This window comes from Somniosus microcephalus, chromosome 9 (assembly GCF_052327205.1).
Source record: "Somniosus microcephalus isolate GS21.2 chromosome 9, FLI_Smic_1.0, whole genome shotgun sequence".
Taxonomy (NCBI): Eukaryota; Metazoa; Chordata; class Chondrichthyes; order Squaliformes; family Somniosidae; genus Somniosus; species Somniosus microcephalus.
The window spans coordinates 114,049,615-114,063,672 of NC_140995.1; the positions used below are offsets into that span (position 1 = coordinate 114,049,615).

Below are 14,058 nucleotides of genomic sequence, written 5' to 3' on the forward strand. Positions count from 1 at the left end.
CAGAATTAGAACACAGTAGGAGCAGAACAAGGCTACACGGCCCCTGGGCCCGCTCCACTACCCACAGGGCCATGACCATTCCGAACCCAGACTCATGTCCAATTTCCTGCCCGCTCCCCGTAACCCTTTATTCCCTTTACTTCTAGGAAACTATCTATTTCTGTTTTAAATTTATTTAATGATGTAGCTTCCACAGCTTTCTGGGGCAGCAAATTCCACAAACCTACCACCCTCTGAGTGAAGAAGTTTCTCCTCATCTCAGTTTTGAATGAGCAGCCCCTTATTTTAAGATTATGCCCCCTAGTTCTAGTTTCACCCATCATTGGGAACATCCTCACCGCATCCACCCGATCAAGCCCCTTCACAATCTTATATGTTTCAATAAGATCGCCTCTCATTCTTCTGAACTCCAATGAGTAGAGTCCCAATCTACTCAACCTCTCCTCGTATGACCACCCCCTCATCCCCGGGATTAACCGAGTGAACCTTCTTTGTACTGACTCGAGAGCAAGTATGTCTTTTCTTAAGTATGGACACCAAAACTGTATGCATTATTCCAGGTGCGGCCTCACCAATACCTTGTACAACTGCAGCAATACCTCCCTGTTTTTATATTCCAACCCCCTAGCAATAAAAGCCAACATTCCATTGGCCTTCTTAATCACTTGCTGCACCTGCATACTAACTTTTTGAGTTTCGTGCACCAGGACCCCCAGATCCCTTTGTACTACAGTACTTTCCAGTTTCTTGCCATTAAGATAATAACTTGCTCTATGATTTTTCCTGCCAAAGTGCATAACCTCACACTTTCCAGTATTGTATTCCATCTGCCAAATCTCTGCCCACTTACTTAGCCTGTCTATGTCCCTTTGCAGGTTTTTTATGTCCTCCTCACTCACTACTTTCCCTCCCATCTTTGTATCATCTGCAAACTTTGATATGTTACACTCGGTCCCCTCCTCCAAATCGTTAATATAGATTGTAAAGAGTTGGGGACCCAGCACTGACCCCTGCGGAACACCACTAGTTACTGGTTGCCAATCTGAGAACGAACCATTTATCCCAACTCTCTGCTTTCTGTTAGAGAGCCAATCCTCCACCCACGCCAGAATATTACCCGCAATCCCGTGATTTTTTATCTTGAGCAATAATCTTTTGTGTGGCACCTTGTCAAATGCCTTTTGGAAGTCTAAATACACTACATCCACTGGTTCCCCTTTATCCACCCTGTATGTTACTTCCTCAAAAAACTCAAGCAAATTTGTTAAACATGACTTCCCCTTCATGAAACCATGCTGAGTTTGCCCTATTAAATTATGTTTATCCAAATGTCCCGTTACTGTCTCCTTAATAATGGACTCTAACATTTTACCAACCACAGATGTTAGGCTAACAGGTCTATAGTTTCCAGCCTTCTGCCTACTACCCTTTTTAAATAAGGGTGTTACATTAGCAGTTTTCCAATCTGCCGGGACCTTTGCTGAGTCCAGTGAGTTTTGGAAAATTATTACCAATGCATCCACAATCCCTACCGCTACTTCCCTCAAGACCCTGGGATGCAAGCCATCAGGTCCAGGGGATTTATCCGCCTTGAGTCCCATTATTTTACCAAGTACCACTTCCTTAGTGATTTTAATCGTATTTAGTTCCTCCCCCCCTAGAGCCCCCTGTTTGTCCAGTGTTGGGATATTCTTAGTGTCCTCTACTGTAAAGACTGATACAAAATAATTGTTCAGTGTTTTTGCCATCTCCATGTTTCCCACCATTAATTTCCCGGTCTCATCCTCTAAGGGACCAACATTTACTTTAGCCACCCTTTTTCTTTTTATATAACTATAGAAACTTTTACTGTCTGTTTTTATATTTTTTGCTAATTTACTTTCATAATCTATCTTCCCTTTCTTAATCAATCTTTTTGTTATTTTTTGCTGTCTTTTAAAGACTTCCCAATCTTCCATCCTCCCACTAGATTTGGCTACCTTATATGCCCTTGTTTTTAGTCGGATACTATCCTTAATTACTTTACTTAGCCACGGATGGCTATCTTTTCTTTTACACCCTTTTTTCCTCAGTGGAATATATTTTTTTTGGAAGTTGTAAAATAACTCCTTAAATGTACACCACTGGTCATGTACCGTCTTACCCTTTAATCTATTTTCCCAGTCCACTCTAATTAATTCCGCTCTCATACCTTCATAGTCTCCTTTATTCAAGCTCAGCACGCTTGTTTGAGATCCAACCTTCTCACCCTCTAATTGAATATGGAACTCAACCATGTTATGGTCACTCATTCCAAGGGGATCCTTTACTAGGACATTTTTAATTAATCCTGTCTCATTACACAGGACCAAATCTAAGGTTGCTTGCCCCCTGGTCGGTTTAGTTAGCCACGGATGGATCACTTTTCCCGTGGAGTTTTTATTTCTCAATGGAAAGTATATTCGTTGAGAATTTTGGAACATTTCTTCAAATGTTTTCCACTGCTTATCTACCATCATATCTTTTAATCTAATTTCCTTTGATAAGGTACCACACAGTAGACTCATGGTTGTCCCTCAACCACCACTAAAACAGTTGAATTCATTTATGCTGGTTGTGGTACCTTTGCTGTGCGCGAATTGGCTGCTACACTTGACTACAAAACAGTGACTACACTTGAAAGTAAGTTACTGGTTGTAAAGTGATTTCAGGTGTCCTATGGATGTGAAAGGTGCTATATAAATGCAAGTGCTTGCTTTGTTTCTTGTTATTCAGACTATCCCAGTCTACCTTTTATTCATCTTTTGACATCACATTTGGTGCAATTGTCAAGTTTTAAATATTATAGAGAGCTTTTTTTCACCATTGTTTATGAATAGCAGGAACAGTTATGCGCTCAAAACTTTCTGGTGGAGAAGATGCTTGCATGATTGCAAACATTTCAACAGCATCCACAATTACAGCTTTGTAGCTGGCTGGCAGACAATGCCAACATGTGAGGTAGGCACTTATACCACTTGTCCTTCAGTGAAGCATATGACCTTTGCTGAGAGCAGTGCCTGACCAGGTATGAGGAACATTTCTTCAAATGTTTTCCACTGTTTTTCTACCATCATATATTTTAATCTAATTTTCCTTTGATAAGGTACCACACAGTAGGCTCATGGTTATCCCTCAACCACCACTAAAACAGTTGAATTCATTTGTGCTGGTTGTGGTGCCTTTGCTGTGCGTGAATTGGCTGCTACATTTGCTACATGAGGGTTAGCAACTAAGGCGGGGCTAAATATGAATACCAGTTGAGGCTGGTTTGGTAGAGAACATCAGTGTATTGTACCAACTGGTCATTTCACTCTGCTGGGCAGCACAGGGCCAAATGAAGTTGAATTCTTTATACTTTGCATCAAATGTTAATGGAATCCACTCATCCACAACCATTAACCGCCACTCTACCAGTGGCGGAGTTCTGCTTCAATAAACAATACGCTTCTGTTGTATAATTATGATGAAAATGAGTTATTGCAACCAGTCCTTCAAATTTAATTGGATTACATCTAAAATGACTGAGTCAATTTCAGCCAGTTCTAGCTTGATTGGATTGCGGGAATATTTGGGGGCTGGTTTTACACTCACGCACTTGAATGGTTTCAAGTTTTATAGGTTATCGGCCTGAACGGAGAATTTTCTAAACAGCTTGCTCCACAATTCCCATCACAACATCAAAATCAGGACAAGTCAATATTCGGATACTTACTGGCTTCAACAACACTTACAGTGCGTGTTAAGTTTAATCATCTCACTTTTATTTAAAAATGTTGCTGCAGAATTGCACCACTAATCACTTAAGCGATTTCTCACTCTCCCCCTCTCTCTGTTACATCTCCTAACTTGTCAGTGTGGTAAACCACTGTTTGTATTCCACTGTGTACATGTCTGTACATGCCTCGGCTGACTCCTCCCACGAGTCCAGGTATAAAGGTGACTGCTCCACAGTCCCTCTGTATTCTGGACTGGTCGACCACTCAAGGCACACCTTCATTCTCTTGTTAATAAAAGCCTGTTAGTTACTCGCTTAACCTCAGTCTTTGAGTAATTGATAGCGCATCAATTTTTGCTAACCTCACCCCCGACTGTAAGCCCATCGCCACAAAGAGCAGGCGATACAGTGCCGGGGACAGGGTTTTCATTAAAACTGAAGTGGAGCGGCTCCTGAAGGAGGGGATTATTGAGGGCAGCACCAGCCCCTGGCAAGCCCAGGTTGTGGTCGTTAAGACCGGCGAGAAGCAGCGCCTGGTCATCGACTACAGCCAGACAATAAATCGCTACACCCTGCTGGATGCTTACCCACTCCCCCGCATAGCTGATATGGTCAACCAGATCGCGCAGTACCGCGTCTTCTCGACCATTGACCTGAAATCAGCGTACCACCAGCTCCCTATCCGCCCTGAGGACCACCAGTATACTGCCTTTGAGGCAAACGGCCGCCTCTATCACTTCCTTAGGGTTCCCTTTGGCGTCACCAACGGGGTCTCCGTCTTCCAAAGGGAGATGGACCGGATGGTCGATCAAAATGCGTTGCAGGCCACTTTCCCATATCTGGACAATGTGACCATCTGCGGCCATGACTTGCAGGACCATGACGCAAACCTTGAAAAATTCCTCTGCACCGCCCAACTCCTGAACCTGACGTATAACAAGGAGAAGTGCATATTCCGCACAACCCGCCTTGCCATCCTTGGCTGTGTTGTGGAACACGGAGTCATCGGTCCCGACCCCGACCGGATGCGTCCCCTTATGGAACTCCCACTGCCCCACTGCCTCAAGACCCTGAAGAGGTGCCTAGGGTTTTTCTCCTATTATGCCCAGTGGGTCCCCTACTATGCGGACAAGGCCCGTCCGCTGATCAAGTCCACCTCTTTTCCCTTGACGGCAGAGGCCAGCTTAGCCTTCCACCATATCAAGGAAGACATTGCCAAAGCCACCATGCACGCAGTGGACGAATCCATCCCCTTCCAGGTGGAAAGCGACGCGTCCGACTTTGCCCTGGCCGCTACCCTTAATCAGGCGGGGAGACCCGTGGCCTTCTTTTCACGAACCCTCCAGGGCCCGGAGACCAGACACTCCACTGTCGAGAAGGAGGCCCAGGCTATTGTGGAGGCTGTGCGTCATTGGAGGCACTACCTGGCCGGAAAACGATTTACCCTGCTCACTGACCAGCGTTCAGTTGCTTTTATGTTTAACAACAAGCAGAGGGGCAAAATCAAAAATGACAAGATCTTGAGGTGGAGAATCGAACTTTCCACCTACAGTTACGAGATCTTGTACCGGCCCGGGAAGCTCAATGAACCCCCGGATGCTCTATCGCGTGGCACCTGCACCAGCGCGCAGATCGATAGACTGCGGGCCCTCCACAATGACCTCTGCCACCCGGGGGTCACCAGGTTCTTCCACTTCATCAAGGCCCGCAACCTGCCTTACTCCATTGAGGAGGTCAGGACCATGACCAGGAACTGCCAAGTCTGCGCTGAGTGCAAACCGCACTTTTATAGACCAGACAGGGCTCACCTGATAAAAGCCACTCGCCCCTTCGAGCGCCTGAGCGTTGATTTTAAAGGGCCTCTCCCCTCCTCCGACCGTAATGTGTACTTCCTCAACATTATTGATGAGTACTCCCGTTTCCCGTTCGCCATCCCTTGCCCGGACATGACCAGTGCCACGGTCATTAAATGTCTGAACGACCTCTTCACCCTGTTCGGTTTCCCCAGCTATATCCATAGCGACCGGGGCTCATCGTTTATGAGCGACGAACTCTGCCAGTACCTGCTCGCTAGGGGTATTGCCACAAGCAGGACCACCAGTTACAACCCCCGGGGGAATGGACAGGTGGAAAGAGAGAATGCGACAGTTTGGAAGGCCGCCCTGCTAGCCTTAAAGTCTAGGGGCCTTCCGACCTCCCGCTGGCAGGATGTGCTCCCCGATGTGCTCCACTCTATTCGGTCACTGCTCTGCACTGCCACTAATGCCACCCCTCATGAGAAAATGTTTGTCTTCCCAAGGAAGTCCACATCGGGGACATCGCTAACGCCATGGCTGACGTCCCCAGGGCCGGTCCTACTGAGAAGACACGTGAGGACCCATAAAATGGACCCCCTGGTCGAGAGGGTCGACCTCCTCCACGCCAACCCCCAGTACGCTTACATTGCGTACCCGGACGGGCGGGAGGACACAGTCTCCATACGAGACCTCGCACCCTCGGGGGCCCCAGTAACCCACTACCCACTACCACCCCCCCCCACGATCCAATATCCAACCCCAGCAGACGGCACGCCTGGGCCCCGCGACCCGCTCGACACCCACGAGGACTACACACCAGTGCCCCAGCCTACGCGGGACTCGACGCCGGAAGCTTCACTACCCCTGCCGTCGCCACGCCGATCACAGCGGCAGACAAGACCTCCGGAGAGACTCCAATACACAAACTTTTAATACACTTCACCCCGCCGGACTCATTTTTAAACAAGGGGTGAATGTGGTAAACCACTGTTTGTATTCCACTGTGTACATGTCTGTACATGCCTCGGCTGACTCCTCCCACGAGTCCAGGTATAAAGGTGACTGCTCCACCGTCCCTCTGCATTCTGGACTGGTCGACCACTCGAGGCACACCTTCATTCTCTTGTTAATAAAAGCCTGTTAGTTACTCGCTTAACCTCAGTCTTTGAGTAATTGATAGCGCATCAGTCGGATTGCATTATGGCACAGTAATGCTCATTGGAATGAGGCTACATTGTCTTGTGTGGTTTTTATATATTGGGAAAAAAGTTGCTGAACGACCAAGACCGTGTAACGGTTGCATTTGGTGCTGTTTTGTATATTAACCTGTCATCATTCCAGACCTGACAATGAGTGATGTCAGCGGTAAATTGATCTGGTAGTGAAAGGCTTAAAGGTGCTTAGCCGCGTCTGCATTTCTGTCCTTCCAAGGAAACTTGGCAAATTAAGTCATTGCTCTATCGTGTTCTTTGCAGCGTTTCCCCACTCCCCTCCCCTGGTCAACTGCTTCTTGCAGCTCATCGGACTGCGGTGGCAGAAGCCCAAGCCGACACTGTCAGCGACCGTTCACTGGTCGACCTGCCAATGACTCTTTCTCCACAAACCAATCCCTGCCACAGACAGGCGGGCTTTCCTCGCCGCCGGTCTTTTTTTTTCATATTACGGGGAAGTTTCAGCTCTGGGTGAGGAGACGTGTTTTCCTTTATTACCTCAAGCACTCTGTGTTCCCAAGCGAGAAATGATCACGTTGCCCCATCAATAAGGCGAGCTATTCTTGCTGAGCTCCCAGTGTCTGCTCCCACGTTCATGCCTCGCCTTCTGCTGAACGATTCCGCAGCTTTACGGACGTTTTCTAGATCCGGCACCCAAGCTACAAAGAGGATATAATTGTGAATGGTGAAACTTGATCCCTGGGGATTTATTTTTGTCCTTGTACGCTTGCCATCCTAGCGAACTTTCAGCGGCACCTCGGTCACTGTGCTCCAACCCTCGCCCTCAAACCAATGACCTGAGATTAAGAAACTCTCACTGGATCCGATTTGAGACGGGAAGATAAATATTTACGGTCTTCTCTCTCTCTCTCGAGATATTTTTTGTAGAGAAGGTGCCAGGATTGTTTTCATGTGTCATTTAGAACCGTTGGACAAATCGTGTACATTTTATTGGGACCGGACGGAATGGCACATTTCCCCTTGTATTTGAACTCCGCAATGCTGGTCTTATTTAGTTGTGATTTCCGCCTGGTGACAGCAAGTAAGTGGATTTAAAAAATATATATCTTTCTGAGCATTACACAGATCCCTGTTGTAACTTCCACAGCACAGATACTGGTCAACATTCCCCAGGTGAATGTAAGTCATTGGGGTATCCAGCAGGTTCATGACCTCAATTGATGGCAATAGGCAGAGACGCTGGAGAACTGCGCCAAGAACAGAGGAATGCAAAGTGTTCAGTGCTGTGCGGCGTGCCCTGTTAGTTTGGCGCTGAATTACATGTATCTCGGTCGGGACTCGTATGCACAACCGCTCGAGCTTAAGCTTCATCCAAATGACAGAATAGAGGGGGATAGGGGGAAAATAAAGAACAAAGATACTGAGAGAATGCGATTGACAGAGAGGCAGGGCAAAGCATCAATGTATAAGCAGTTAAAATAAATCAAGCTCAGAAAGTAATCCAGGATCAGACCCAAAGGCACAGCGACCGGTGTTGAGCAGAATTGCCAGCGAGTATCTGAGTAAAAGCAGCCCGGGTAACCTTGAAGAGGGAAGGTGATGGGGACCATTAGCGATTGAGATTGGACGTGGGGGCATATAACTCGGAAGGAGAAACGAATGGGATATTACAGCAAGGTGGGAAAGTGAGAGGGTTAAACAGATCTGGAGAAATTGTGAGGAGAGACTTTGTTAAAGAACGCGGGTAAAAGAAATACCAGAAAAATGCCGAAACGTGATAACATCAGAAATGTAAGGCGAGGGAATGAGAAATGCTCGAGGCAATGCGATGTTATGTAACTTTGGCAATATGGTTCCCTGTAAACTTTCATGCCAATAAAGCATTTGAATTGAATTGAATTGAATTGAAATTGAGTAAGAGCGGGAAGAAGCTGATGCCGAATTGTGAAGCATAAGTGGAAGCTTGAGGGAGAGAATAACATCAATGAATGAAGAAAAACGTGAGCAAGCGGTTTGAAAAAAGTCTGAGAAAGTGACAATTAATCTGAGAAACAAAACACCGAGAAGATTGCGAGTAAAGGGGAGTAAGAGAGAGTAACACTGAAAAGGAGGATGAACATTTGAAACATTTCTGAAATAATAGAACACCTGTGTAAATGTCATGCTCCCGTTTACTAAAAACTTGTCTGAAATATATGGAAGAACCTGGAGATAAAATGAATAATTGGCAAATAACTGCTTTGGTGTTCTGAGTTCTTGGTTTATTTAGTGTTCAACATATTCACTCCATTATTATCGGTTCGGGATAATCCGTATTTCTACAGAACGTAAGCGGGGAAAAAGCCCCGAAGCCTGCAGTATAGGGTGCGAGCCTGCATGTGTTGGCAACTGACCTACATGATCGATTTGTCATCTGCATAGCAACCAATGAAACGCGTTTTTTTCCCTATGCGTTTATTTAGAAAGGGTTGGCGCATGCAACATTTAATTTATTACAGTAATTGAAAGTGTATGGATGAAACACACTGTTCACCTGGCAATGCTAATTTTAATAACTGTTGCTTCAGCCAAGTACAGTAGTTGCAAACTTGAGCTGTGGCGTTGTTCATAAGATGTGAAATCCTAGCCTTGTAGTGACAAAAGTTATGAATGCTGTTTGTATAACATGCATTAATATAAATTCTTAGAGAAGTAGGACATGCTTTTATGCACACAGTTCCCCACGTGGGGAGTTCGCAATCACATTCAGGCAAGGGAGTTATCCCCCTGTCTTGGCCAATATTTATCCCTCAATCAACATAACAAAAAAAACAGATTATCTGGTCATTATCACATTGCTGTTTGTGGGAGCTTGCTGTGCACAAATTGGCTGCTGCGTTTCCTACATTACAACAGTGACTACACTTCAAAGTACTGCATTTGATGTAAAGCGCTTTGGGATGTTCTGAGGTCCTGAAAGGTGCTATATAAATGCAGGTCTTTCTATATAAGGGCAAAGGGATGGGACGAGGTAATTCACCCAATAGAGGGCAGGGGAGCCAACCCCTGCTTTTCTCTCTTAAAGGCTGGTTATCAAATTAATCACAAGGGTGTGGGAGTCGGGCGACAGTCAACCCGCTCTCTTGAGCCAGTAGTGAAAAGTAGTGTGGGCAGACCTAAAGAGTGATTAAAAACACAAAATGGGGGGGGGGGATGCAAATAAATGTTTAAAATACATAAGCTGACAAGTTTTCACCAAATTTGGAGAAAATAATTCTCAGTATTCCAGGATAATATTGCTCAATCATTATTTCAATATTTTCTTGATGTGTAGCGAAAAATGATTTTGCTGTTTATTATGGCCTGACTGACTTTTATGAAAATTATGAAAACAATGCAACAACTTGTAAAGGAGTGTAAATGCAGTATTTACCAGTGTTGTGATCGCACACATGTGATATGGGTCTTTATTTTGTCCCCACATTACTTTGAAACATCTCCAGAGCACAGCAACCTGTTGCAGACATATATCTGAATTATCACTTCACAGGTCTGCACAGAGTTCAGATAGCAAGCACATCTCCAGAGCACAGCAACCTGTTGCAGATATATATCTGAATTATCACTTCACAGGTCTGCACAGAGTTCAGATAGCCAGCACTCAACAACTCAGCATCATACAGTTGATGATAATGTTCGCTTTGTTCTTTCATCCAAAGCCATTTGTGTCAAAAGCAGCAACTAATTCATCAGTAAAACGTTCACCTAATGCTTACCAAATAAGTGTAACGGTGTCACTTGGTGTTTGGGAATGGATTTAATCCTCCAGATTTAAAAAAATAATTCCATGTTCACTTGTACTTGACTGTTTTACAGCATCTTTATTCAGGGATGAATTCTGCAGTAACCATTGATGCCAACATGTGTGACTAGTACTGTAATACAAATTCAAACAAAAATTAGGCTTAGGGTGAGGTGTGAGTTTAGCCATTTTCAAGGGTCCCAACTATACTGTTGAGTAAAACCAATGGGAAAGGAACACTTACTCTTGGGTAGGCACTAAGAAAGCAATTATTTGTCTCAACTGAAGGCTACCACCTGCAATTAAACTAAAATTGTCAAATACATTCAGAATAATTTCATTAAAGAACACATTTATATCTCTCACTGTACCTAGTTTTCATTGTTTCATAACTTTCTCAGGTTGTGTTGCATGTGAAGGGATTTAGAAATTGAACTGCACTTCTTTGCTTGAAATTAGTCAGAAATTTTTGACAGAAGATCCAATCATCCACAGAAGTGTAAGCTGAAAGGCAAATTGGCTTGACTCAAAATAGCATTCCTTTTTGCCATAGTAGAGAAGCTGCCATTTTCTTCAGTCCCTAGGTAAGCAAAAGGTACCTGCTCCTTTTAGTCTCCCCAGGAAAATAAAACCTATCACGTTTAGGGACTGTAATCCAAGGATTTAAAAAATTATTTGACTAATTTTAGAATGTGGCCAATTTAGATCATGAAAACAGCACCACAATCAGCATTTTATAAACATTGTCAGGACACAGCTCATCTGATGAGACATTTCTAATATAACTACACATAGAGGGAGGGGGTAACACAAAGCACCACGGTTGAGTCAATATAGTTTTGTTGCAGGTGGTAAAATGTTTATTTTTTTACTCTTATTTGCAACCCCACGCTCGCAAACTGAATTTGTGACACGTACATATGTGATATGGCGCATAGGCTGCTTAAGGGTCCCATAAATAATCGACAAAAGGATCTAGTGAATTTAGGAAGAATTATTTGCTTATTGGACCAAGGTCACCCCTCTTCCACCACTGCGCTGGCGTCCATTCTTTTGATTCTGTGAAATGCCTTGGTATGTTTATCTAACCTAAACAAAGGTGCCATTTAAAGCCAGGTTGTTAAAACGGGAAGGAAATCCAGTACTTAGCCCAACAACGGAAAGCAACATAACTCACCAACATCTGGGGACTTGTGCCAAAATTGGGAGAGCTGTCCCACAGATGAGTCAAGCAATAGCCTGACATAGTCATAATCACAGAATCATACATTTCAGCCAATGTCCCAAACTCCTCCATCACCATCCCTGGGTATGTCCTGTCCCACCGGCAGGACAGACCTACCAGGGGTGGCGGCAAAGTGGTAAACAGTCGGGAAGGAGTGGTCCTGGGAGTCCCCAACAGTGACTCCAGGCCCCATGAAGTCTCTTGGCTTCAGGTCAAGCATGGGCAAGGAAACCTCCTGCTGATTACCACTTACCGCCCTCCCTCAGCTGATGAATCAGTACTCCTCCATGTTGAACACAACTTGGAAGAAGCACTGAGAGTAGCAAGAGCACAGAATGTACTCTGGGTGGTGGACTTCAACGTCCATCACCGAGTGGCTCGGTAGCACCACTACTGACCGAGCTGGCCAAGTCCTGAAGGACATAGCTGCCAGTCTGGGCCTCCAACAGGTGGTGAAAGAACCAACATGAGGGAAAAACCTATTTGAACTCATCCTCACCAATCTACCTGTCGCAGATGCATCTGTCCATAACAGTATTGGTCGCAGTGACCACCGCACAGTCATTGTGGAGACGAAGTTCCATCTTCACACTGAGGACACCCTCCATCATGTTGTGTGGCACTACCACTGTGCAAAATGGGATAGATTCAGAACAGATCTAGCAGCTCAAAACTGGGCATTCATGAGGCGCTGAGGGCCATCAGCAGCAGCAGAATTGTATTCCACCACAATCTGTAACCTCATGGCCCGGCATATCCCTCACTCTACCATTACCATCAAGCCAGGGGGCCAACCCTGGTTCAATAAGGAGTGCATAAGAGCATGCCAGGAGCAGTACCAGTCATACCTAAAAATGAGGTGCCAACCTGGGGGAGCTGCAGCACAGGACTACATGCATGCTGAAAAGCGGAAGCAGCATGCTATAGACAGGGCTAAGCGATCCCACAATCAACAGATAAGATCAAAGCTCTGCAGTCCTGCCACACCCAGTCGTGAATGGTGGTGGACCATTAAACAACTAACAGGAGGAGGCTCTGTGAATATCCCCATCCTCAATGATGGCGGATGCCCAGCATGCAAGTGTAAAAGACAAGGCTGAAGCATTTGCAATCATCTTCAGCCAGAAGTACCAAGTGGATGATCCATATCAGCCTCCTCCTGAGGTCCCCACCATCACAGAAGCCAGTTTTCAGCCAATTCGATTCACTCCACATGATATCAAGAAACGGCTGAGCGCACTGGATACAGCAAAGGCTATGGGCCCCGACAACATCGCTGAAGACTTGCACTCCAGAACTAGCCATGGCTCTAGCCAAGCTGCTCCAGTACAGCTACAACACTGGCATCCATCTGACAATGTGGAAAACTGCCCAGGTATGTCCTATCCATAAAAAGCAGGACAAATCCAATCCGGCCAATTACCGCCACATCAGTCTACTCTCAATCATCAGCAAAGTGATGGAAGGTGTCATCGACAGTGTTATCAAATGGCACTTACTCAGCAATAACCTGCTCACCGATGGCCTGTTTGGGTTCCGCCAGGACCACATGGCTCCCTGCCTCATTACAGCCATGGTCCAAACATGCACAAAGGAGCTGAATTCCAGAGGTGAGGTGAGAGTGACTGCCCTTGACATCAAGGCAGCATTTGACTGAGTGTGGCATCAAGAAACCCTAGTAAAACTGAAGTCAATGGGAAGCAGGGGGAAATCTCTCCAGTGCCTGAAGTCATACCGAGCACAAAGAAAGATGGTTGTGTTTGTTGGAGGTCAATCATCACAGCCCCAGGACATTGCTGCACAAGTTCCTCAGGGCAGTGTCCTAGGCCCAACCATCTTCAGCTGCTTCATCAATGACCTCCTCTCCAACATAAGGTCAGAAGTGGGGATGTTCGCTAATGACTGCACAGTGTCCAGTGCCATTCACAACTCCTCAGATAATGAAGTAATCCATGCCCGCATGCAACAAGACCTGGACGACGTTGATGCTTGGGCTGATAAGTGGCAGGTAACATTCGCGCCACACAACTGCCAGGCAATGACTATCTCCACTAAGCGAGAGTCTAACCACCACACGGACTGCAGCAGTTCAAGGCGGTGGCTCACCACCACCTTCTCAAGGGTAATTAGGGATGGGCAATAAATGCTGGCCTTTCCAGCAACGCCCACATCCCGTGAACGAACAAAAAAAATCTGTCTTTATTTCATCAAACATTTAACCGTCCCGGACTGTCGAGTAGTGTTGCTTTCCTCCTTTAGGTTACAGTTTAGGGTGTCAGCACTGGAGCAGCTAGACTACCTGGTCATTCTTTCACTGGCCATTCGTTTACTGAGCGGTCGGACTAACC

At 45.7% G+C, this 14,058-nt stretch overlaps 1 protein-coding gene across 1 annotated transcript in view; it reads left to right on the top strand.

The window, feature by feature from the left end:
- Window positions 1–7,180: 7,180 nt before the first annotated feature.
- Window positions 7,181–14,058, top strand: part of LOC147112608 (fibronectin type III domain-containing protein 4-like) — a 347,906-nt gene continuing 341,028 nt past the window's right edge. The window contains exon 1 of the mRNA XM_085997029.1: window positions 7,181–7,785. Within this exon, the coding sequence (XP_085853155.1) occupies window positions 7,710–7,785 (76 nt within the window). The 5' untranslated portion in view covers window positions 7,181–7,709. The remainder of the gene's footprint in view (window positions 7,786–14,058) is intronic.